Raw genomic sequence first — 9,996 nt, 5'->3', positions numbered from 1 at the left:
GTAAGTCACAGAGCCATAGTCTAAGCGTGTGCGTATGTGAAGTTTTATGAGGCATTCTCTATCACTTCCCCATGCGTGTGTGACAGCATTTTAAGAATATTCATGGTTTTAAGACATTTGTTTTTCAGATATTTTTGTGGGATGTAAAAGTCAGCTCTGAATCTAAAATCACAGCACCAAATTTTTGTTCTTTGTTCAACACAATGTAAAGCCCTTGTATATGAACATCAGGGGGATGAATTAGGGATTTCTTTCTTGAGAAAATAACGCAGGAGCATTTCTGGGGGTTTATCTTGAACCAATTCTCATTGACCCAGGTTGACAGCTTATTGAGGCCTAACTGTATCTGTCGCTCACATACTGCAATAATACAGGATCTGAAGCCTATCAAAACATCAACAACGCCGACTGAAAAATAAACAGGTTTCTTGGAATGAACGACCGTAGAGAAGTAATTTTTACTACGAAAAGGGTACAGCTTAGTACTCCGCCCTACGGTACACGAGTCTCTTGGATAAATGGTTTGGACAGAGCATTGCCTATTCTGACGCGAAAAGTGCGATCACATAGATGGCTTTCTCTTACGATTAACATGTTGCCTTCTGAAAGGTCTCACAGGATTCCAAATTGTCAAGTAGCGTGATATGCCTTCTTCATATCAAGAAACACATAGAGAAAAAATTGCTTGTGGATGAACGCATGCCAAATGTGGGCCTCAATACACACGACATGGTCGGTTGTGGAGTGGCGTTGCCTGAAACCGCACTGATACATATCAAGAAGTCCATTAGTTTAGAGAAAGTAAAAAAGCCGGCGGCTTATCATCTTTCCGCATATCTTACATTTACAGCTTGTCAGGGCTATGGGCTAGTAACTTGCTGCACAAGATGGTTCTTTGGCCTGTTTTAGGATGGGGATTGAATGGCCTCTTTCCATGCTACAGTAATACACCTTGCGATTTATATCTTGTGGTAGGTGCTCAAAAGCGCCATTTGCGCATCGGGATGTAGATGTTTTAACATTGTGTACATGATTTTATTGGCTCCGGAAGAAGAGTTGTGACAAGCGTTCAAGGAAGCCATAAACTCAGCCATTCCAGAGGGACAATTGTTATGTTCGTTTCTAATAGACCTACTGTTCAGTGGTTTTGTTTCCGCTATTTTCTTGTATATACGGAAACTTGCTGAGTAGTTTGAAGAGCTAGACACGCAATCAAAATATTCACCAAGTATACTTGCCTTGTCTTCAAGCCTGTTGCTCTGGTTATCAACAAAATGTAGAGCGTTGAACTGCTTACCTGATAGTTTCCTTAACCTCTTCCACACTTTTAATTCTTGGGTGTATGAGTTGATACTCGAGAGGTAGTTCACCGAGCTATCCCTTTTAGCACTACGACGAGTGCGCCTGCCCTAGTATTTTACTTGTTTAGAGTTTTCAAGATTTTCTGCCGTTAGATAGAGAAGTAGCAAACGTCATGCTCTTTGTTTTTTTTCCGTGCATTTCTGCATTAGTCATTCCACCATGAAACAAGCTTTTTTCTTTTGGCCCTGTTTGTCATGGGAATACACTCGAGCGCAGCATCAATGATAAAATCGGTAAAATGTGCAATAGCATCGTTTATGTCAAATTCATCAAAAGCATTCCTAGGTATACAAGTTATACCGGAGAACTTTTCTCAATCTGCGCATGCTAATTTCCACTGAGAGTTATGTGGTATAGAATGCTTCTCTGCGGTTTTATGGCAGATAGGGAAGTGGTCACTGCCATAGGGGTTTTCAACCACCTCTCTATCTAGGCAGGGTAAAAGAGTGGCTGAGCAGATTGTTAGGTCAATCGCAGAATAAGTGTTGTGTGTGGTGCTTTAATATATTGGTTGCTTTTTGTTGAGAAGGCATGTCACATTGAGAGTCTCCCCAAAGTGAGTTGTATGCATTGAAATCACCAGTACTATAAAAGGCTGTGGGAGCTGGTTAACTAAGCCTTCAAAACCAGCCCTGCTAAGCACTTCATCTTGGGGGATATATAGTGAGCAGATAGTTATGGTTCTATAAAACAAGATTACATGAATGGCCACTGCCTCCAAAGAAGTTCGAAGTTGTAACTGCTTGCTTGCAAAGGACCTTACTGCAATGATAGCTACACCACCTGACAAGGCAAGGCGGTCGTTACAGTCCTTACGAAAAATCACATATTGATTTAAGAATCTTGTGTTTTGTGGCTGTAGATGCGTTTCCTGTATACAGAGTACTTTAGGAATAAATGTGCTAATTATTTCTCGCATGTCGTCTAGATTATTCAAAAGGCCTCTAACATCCCACTGCAGAATCTATGCAGAGCTTATTACCTAGAAACAGAAAGTACTCTATATATCAGGACTTGTTTAATGGCAGACCTTCTTTTAGAGGAGCTGTTACACGTTGTTTCTTTTTAGCAGCACGCTCAATGGAGCGGTGCCGCACCTTCGACACCACCGGCGTCGAGGTGACTGGTGATGTATCCATCGCCTCGCTGAAGACGCTGGATGAACGCACATTGTGCGCAGACTGTTGTTTCAGCTTCAATTCGTGAGAAGAGGCCGTGGAGGCCACTGAGCCGCTAGGCTGTTGGTTTTTAGTTGAGGGCAGAGCAGCAGCAGGTGCTGCATCTGCCTTGGGGGCGGGTGGCTTAGCCGCTGCGTCCCTACGCGAGGTCTTAGGAGAAGCCACTGGCCGTTGTGACATTGCCCCCTCGCACGTCATATCGGCATAAGTAGTGTGTTGTAATATTGAGAACCACTTTCGTGCTTCCTTGAACAATACATTTTCTTTGAAATTGAAATTAATAATGTATTTTCTTCCTTTTTCTATGCAGAGCATGATAGGTAGTATGAAGAGTGTTCACCATCGCAGTTCACACAGCACACATTAAAGCAAAAAGGTGTTAAAATGGTGTGTGGTTCGTCCTTTTGAGGACTAATGGGGCTGCCACAACCATTAATTTCTTTAAGGACTAACGGCACAGGGTCTAACAGTTAGTCCCCACAGATGTGCTCAAGGGACTAACGTTACGTCGTCACACTTACACCTTAGTGAGTAACCGTTAGTCTCACATTTCACCTCAAAGAACTAGCATTCAGTCCTCAAATTTGCACCTTATAGGACAAATGTTAATCCCCACATTTACACCTTACCGGGTAACAGTTAGTCCTCACAGTTGCACCTTGCCAGACGAATGGTTGATCCACTCAAATATTTTATACGGATGAACTTTTTGTCCTCAGTGCAAACATTGATTTTTCGTTTATTTTTCGTCAGGCCTAATACTTTTTTCGCCTGTGTTTCTGCGCATCATCATCATCATCATCAGCCTGACTACGTCCACTGCAGGACAAAGGCCTCTCCCATGTTCCGCCAGTTAACCCGGTCCTGTGCTTGCTGCTGCCAATTTATACCCGCAAACCTCTTAATCTTGTCTGCCCACCTAAACTTCTGTCTCCCCCTAACCCGCTTCCCTTCTCTGGGAATCCAGTTAGTTACCCTTAATGACCAGCGGTTTTCCTGTCTACACGCTACATGCCAGGCCCATGTCCATTTCCTCTTTTTTATTTCAACTATGATATCCTTAACCCCCGTTTGTCCCCTAATCCACTCTGCTCTCTTTTCTCGTAAGGTTACACCTACCATTTTTCTTTCCATTGCTCGCTGCGTCGTCCTCAATTTAAGCTGAACCCTCTTTGTAAGTCTCCAGGTTTTTGCTCCGTAGCTAAGTACTGGCATAATACAGCTGTTATATACCTTCCTCTTGAGGGATAGTGGCAATCTACCTGTCATAATGTGAATGTTATAAATGTGAATTGCCGAAGCGTCTTAAACAAACTAGAATCCCTTGAATGCCTACTTCTCGACCTTGAGCCAGACTTTGTTGCTTTAACCGAAACCTGGTTAAATAATGACATTTTAGATAGTGAAGTAACGCCCCCAAACTACAATATAATACGGAAGGACAGACCGACACGAGGCGGTGGAGTAGCGTTAATGATAAAACGTGAAATACAATACACTGTGCTGCCAGAGGTTGAAGCCGTAGAAGCTGTCTTTTTGAAACTAAAATTTAGCCTTCACACAACAATTGTGGGCTGCTGCTTTCGCAGTCCTACTTCTGGCGAAGATAGCATGCAATCGCTCTACAACTACATTGAACAAAACATACAAAGCGCCAGATTCATCTTGTTGGGTGATTTTAACCTTCCTGATATCGACTGGCAAGCCATGAAATTTCATTCCGCATGCTTAGATGTCGTTATCAACACAATGCTGCGATTTAATCTTCACCAAGTAGTCAACCAACCAACACGTGTCCAGGGAGAAATTTCAAATATTCTTGACCTTATATTCTTGAGTAACGACTTTCCAGCCGATGAAACGAAGATTGAAGTTATGGATGGCATATCTTTTTTTATTTAAAAATACCTTACAGGCCCTTGTTGCAGAGCATTGCTTCCGAGGTTGTTGTACATTACTTTCGTTTTCTGCAGATTAATTTTAAGACCCACCTTTCTGCTCTCCTTGTCTAACTCCGTAATCATGAGTTTTAATTCGTCCGCTGAGTTACTCAGCAATGCAATGTCATCGGCGAAGCGCAGCACACAAGCTCACTTTGTGCACTGTCCCCTTTCGTGATAAAACAGAACCAACGAACATAAAAATTACTTACCCGGATTTTAAATATGCTGACAACACTAGCATACTAAATTATCTAGATATAAAATTTCCGTCCTTAGAAGAATTGTCGAATGATAGTTCCACGACTATCGAAATATTATGGTCTCAGTTAAAAGAAATTACGCACCACTGTATAATACCTTTGTACCTATTGGAGTAAAAAAAAATTAAGAAACACAACCCGTGGATAACACGTGAGGTAATACATGCGAAACGCAAAGTAAAGCAAATACGAAATAGAATGAAACAAAAACCCGGAGCAGTAACAGTAAATAAGTTGACTGCTGCTGTGAGTGACCTAAAAACAAAAATCAAAACAGCGAAGAGCAACTATTTCACTGAAACGTTGCCAAACTTTCTAAAAAATTCCCCCAGCAAGTTTTGGAGCTACCTAAAGCCTGCAAAAAACAACAAAAGCAACACACCCCCCGAAAAGGTAACTCAATCACTGCAGACAAAATGAACAGCTCTTTCAAGTCTGTATTCACTGTCGATGACGGAAACATTCCAGACATCGACTCTAGTGCGAAAGGTACCCTGGAATCCATTATTATCAATGAGGCCGGTGTCATAAATCTCTTGTTAAACTTGGACGCAAAAAAAGGAGCAGGGCCCGACAACATTCCTAACATCTTTCTTGTAAGATATGCAGAGTTGCTAGCTAAATATCTGTACGTCATGTTTAACAAATCACTATCAACGTGCTCTTTACCTGTGGAGTGGAAAAAGGCCAAAGTTGTTCCTGTGCATAAAAGAGGAAGCAGAAATGATATATCTGACTTTAGATCTATATCCCTGACATGTACAATCTGTAAAATCTTGGAGCACATAATTGATATATCGTAGATTATCAGGTGCACGCGCCGAAGAACATACCGATAACACGTGCCTCCACCCCTCGCCACGGCGCATGCTCCGGCCTCGGGCCAGGGTATTAAAACCAAGACAGCAGCCTCGTGAATAAACATTGTTCCTTCTTGTTCTGGCCATGCATCGTCTTATTCTTCGCCCTTACGATACTACAGTGGCGACGAAGATGGGATGCGGTTAATTGCACTCCGACGCTGAGACCAGAAGAATGGGATCCCGACCACCTGCCTTCGACGACGCCGTGAGTAGCTGGAGCACGTATCGTGTCCGGTTGGAAGCCTACTTTGAGGGCAACGATATTACCGACGTAGCGAAACGCCGGGCCCTACTGGTTTCATCGTTGAGCGACAGTGTCGTCCGGATATTGCAAGGGCACCAGCCGGGGGTCGCCATCAACTCCTTGACGTGCGATGACGTTGTGAAATGCTTGGAAGAACATTTCAACCCTCAGGCAAACGAAATAGCAGAAAGCTATTCTTTCTTTATGCGAAAACAAGAAGAGCAAGAAAGCGTCCGGGACTACATTGCTGAACTGAGAAGACTGGCCGTAAATTGTAATTTCGGGGCGACACTGGACCGTATGTTGCGGGACCGAATCGTTTGTGGGATTCGGGATGAGGAAACGCGCCGGTGCCTGCTGGGCCGCAAGAACTTGACTCGTGAAGAAGCCGAAGAATTCGCCTTAGCTTCTGAGAAAGCGAACGAAGACGCTCGGGGCATGCGTACTCCATACGCCCGGACCGAAGGTGGCGGCGTCAACGTGATACAGCAACAAGGCAGACAGTGGAGGAAGAATTGCAGCCTTTCATGCGACAGATGCAAAGGGGCGCATGCAACGGCGTCCTGTCGACATCGCAGATCCATATGCCATCAATGTGGTAAAAGAGGGCATCTTGCAAGGGCTTGCAAAAGACTCCACACCCCCAGGTCAGGAACAATCGCTGTCGACGGAACCGAATGTGAAAGCGAAGAAGAGAGGTTGTATGCTCTCGTTGCACACAGTTCCGCCAATAAGCACTTGGTGCAGCCAATCGAGCGCACCTTAACGTGGGAAGGCCGCAGGCTGCGAATGATTGTCGATACTGGATCACCAGTAAGCGTGATTCCCAAAAGCTTGTACAAGAAGCATCGCAAGTAGTGGCCGGCTCTGCAAAAAACTCCACTACGCCTTTCATGTTTCCTGGGACCGTTGCCGGTCGTTGGCAAGGTAGACATGCAGGTACAGCTTGGACCAGTAACGGTGAGCAGTTCGCTGATAGTAGTGGACCATCGAGGGCCCCTTTTGTGCGGAAGGGACACGATAGAGGAATTTCTCAAAGCAGGCATGTTGCTAGTAGAAGGCACGTCGTCTTCGGTGAATGTTGTTCACGCCGACAGCAAGCTAACCGCACTTCTTGACGAGTTTCCGGACTTCTTTGAGAACCTCGGATGCTGTAAGGGACCACCGGTGAAGCTGTACCTCAAGGAAAGTGTGCAACCTCGACTTCTGAAGGCTCGGACAGTCCCGTATGCCATGAGAGCGCAAGTCTCCGCCGAAATTGACCGACTGGTGGAAGTGGGCGTGCTGTCCCCAGTGAGCGTAGCTGAATGGGCAACACCGGTCGTGCCCGTAGTAAAGAAGAACGGAGACATCCGGCTGTGTGGGGACTTTAAGCTAACAGTTAATCCAGCGACAAGAACAGAGCAGTACCCGCTTCCGAAAATTGACGACATCTTTGCGGCGCTATCAGGAGGCGAAGTGTTCAGCACACTCGACTTACGAAACGCATACAACCAGCTTCCCCTGGATGATGATGCTAAGAAGATAACTGTGTTGAATACACACAAAGGCCTCTTCTGCTACAACCGCTTGGCTTTTGGCATTGCCTCAGCGCCTGCACTGTTTCAGCGGCGCATAGAAGCCGTGCTGCAGGGTATACCAGGGGTGAAAGTTTACCTGGACGACATTATTGTAGCAGAAAAAGAGTATGACACAACGATACTGCGGCAAGTGTTCGAACGACTTCGGGCAAACGGCCTAACACTGAACAAGGAGAAGTGCCACTTTCGGGAAAAAGAAGTGGTATTTCTAGGGCGCCGAACCGATGCAAAAGGCCTCCACCCACTGCAGGACAATTTGGAAGCAGTGCTAGCGGCACCGCCACCGACTTCGGTAAGCCAGCTTAAATCATTCTTAGGATTGGTCACATACTATTCCAAATTTCTACCGAACTTGTCGTCCACTTTGGCCCCGTTACACCGACTCTTGTCTAAAGGAGCACTGTGGTGTTGGGGGCCCGCACAGAGAACAGCATTCCAAGAAACCAAGCGCGCCATGAGAAGGGCGAACTTTCTTGTGCATTACGACCCCCAAAGACCCTTGCGGCTTGAGTGTGATGCGTCGGCCGAGGGTATAGGCGCAGTTTTGTCGCACCGCATACAAGGAGTGGATCATCCAATAGCGTTCCGCTCGACTTACGAAACGCATACAACCAGCTTCCCCTGGATGATGATGCTAAGAAGATAACTGTGTTGAATACACACAAAGGCCTCTTCTGCTACAAACGCTTGGCTTTTGGCATTGCCTCAGCGCCTGCACTGTTTCAGCGGCGCATAGAAGCCGTGCTGCAGGGTATACCAGGGGTGAAAGTTTACCTGGACGACATTATTGTAGCAGAAAAAGAGTATGACACAACGATACTGCGGCAAGTGTTCGAACGACTTCGGGCAAACGGCCTAACACTGAACAAGGAGAAGTGCCACTTCCGGGAGAAAGAAGTGGTATTTTTAGGGCACCGAATCGATGCAAAAGGCCTCCACCCACTGCAGGACAATTTGGAAGCAGTGCTAGCGGCACCGCCACCGACTTCGGTAAGCCAGCTTAAATCAATCTTAGGATTGGTCACATACTATTCCAAATTTCTACCGAACTTGTCGTCCAATTTGGCCCCGTTACACCGACTCTTGTCTAAAGGAGCACTGTGGTGTTGGGGGCCCGCACAGAGAACAGCATTCCAAGAAACCAAGCGCGCCATGAGAAGGGCGAACTTTCTTGTGCATTACGACCCCCAAAGACCCTTGCGGCTTGAGTGTGATGCGTCGGCCGAGGGTATAGGCGCAGTTTTGTCGCACCGCATACAAGGAGTGGATCATCCCATAGCGTTCCGCTCGAGAACTCTAACGTCGGTGGAACGTAATTATTCACAATTGGAAAAGGAGGCACTAGCGCTGGTCTTCGGCGTTGTAAAATTTCGAGATTATTTGTTTGGCAACAAGTTCACTCTGGTGACCGATCACAAGCCTCTGACTGGTTTGCTAGGTCCAGATAAACCCATTCCGCAAATGGCAGCGGCCCGCATTCAACGTTGGGCGCTGCTCTTAGCAGCTTATCAATACGACTTGGAATACAGAAAAGGAGAGCTAAATGCAAATGCCGACGCTCTAAGCCGGTTGCCATTACCGGTTCGCGATAATGTCTGGGAAAATGAAGTAGCCGAATATGTCGTGCATGCGCAGGCTATGGATGATTTTGTTTTGTCTGCGCAGAGTATTTCAGACCACACCAGCAAAGATGACGTACTTCAGCAAGTGAAGACTTGGATCTTGCAAGGCTGGCCAAGGCGTCTCGGTTCAGAGGAACAGCAGTACCAACCGTATTTTGCACGGAGGCATGAATTGGCCGTGAGTAACGGGATACTCTACTGGGGCCACCGTGTGGTTCTGCCTAAAGCTGCCCGGCAATTTGTTTTGAAAGAGTTGCACGATACGCACCCAGGCATGACGGCAATGAAGAACCTCGCGCGCTCAATTTTCTGGTACCCAGGGCTAGACGGTGAAATTGAAATGCTTGCAAAACGGTGTCCCCAATGCGTGCAGTGTTTGCCCATGCCCCCAGTGCAGGTCCCGGCAAACTGGCCAAAGAACAACAGACGGTGGTACCGCCTACACGTGGATTTTGCTGGTCCCATGGAAGGGCATATGATCTTCGTCCTCGTCGACGCCGAGACTAAGTGGATCGAAGCAGTGCCCTTGAAGACGGCGACAGCAGCGACTACGGTAGTCACACTTAGGTGCATTTTCGCGCGATTTGGCATACCACGGACTGTCGTGTCGGATAATGGTCCGCAATTCACCAGTGCAGAGACAGCGCGGTTCTTCCGGGAAAATGGGGTGCGCCACGTAACGACGGCCCCATACTACCCGCAATCTAACGGTTTGGCGGAACGGGCAGTACGCACCATCAAGGAGGGCCTGAAGAAAAATCGGGTGGGAACGCTGCAAAGTCGGCTTGCCAAATTTTCGTTGCGTTACAGGACAACACCGACCCGAGAGGAGCAGTCGCCCGCGGAAAGGCTTTTTGGATTCCAACCACGGACCCGCCTGAGCACCTACCTGGCAGAGGAAGACGGGGCGAAGAGGGAGGCTACCGTCAACGGAGTTCCGAACT

The 9,996-nt window shown here is 46.7% G+C and overlaps 1 protein-coding gene across 1 annotated transcript; it reads left to right on the top strand.

Moving 5' to 3' along the window:
• Window positions 1-5,778: 5,778 nt before the first annotated feature.
• LOC142765979 (uncharacterized) lies at window positions 5,779-6,708 on the top strand. Its single transcript, XM_075867787.1, has one exon. The coding sequence runs from the start codon at window positions 5,779-5,781 to the stop codon at window positions 6,706-6,708; it is 930 nt and encodes a 309-aa protein (XP_075723902.1).
• Window positions 6,709-9,996: the final 3,288 nt, after the last annotated feature.

The sequence above is a fragment of the Rhipicephalus microplus genome, chromosome 6 (assembly GCF_043290135.1).
Source record: "Rhipicephalus microplus isolate Deutch F79 chromosome 6, USDA_Rmic, whole genome shotgun sequence".
Lineage (NCBI taxonomy): Eukaryota > Metazoa > Arthropoda > Arachnida > Ixodida > Ixodidae > Rhipicephalus > Rhipicephalus microplus.
This window is presented reverse-complemented; position numbering and strand designations above follow the sequence as displayed.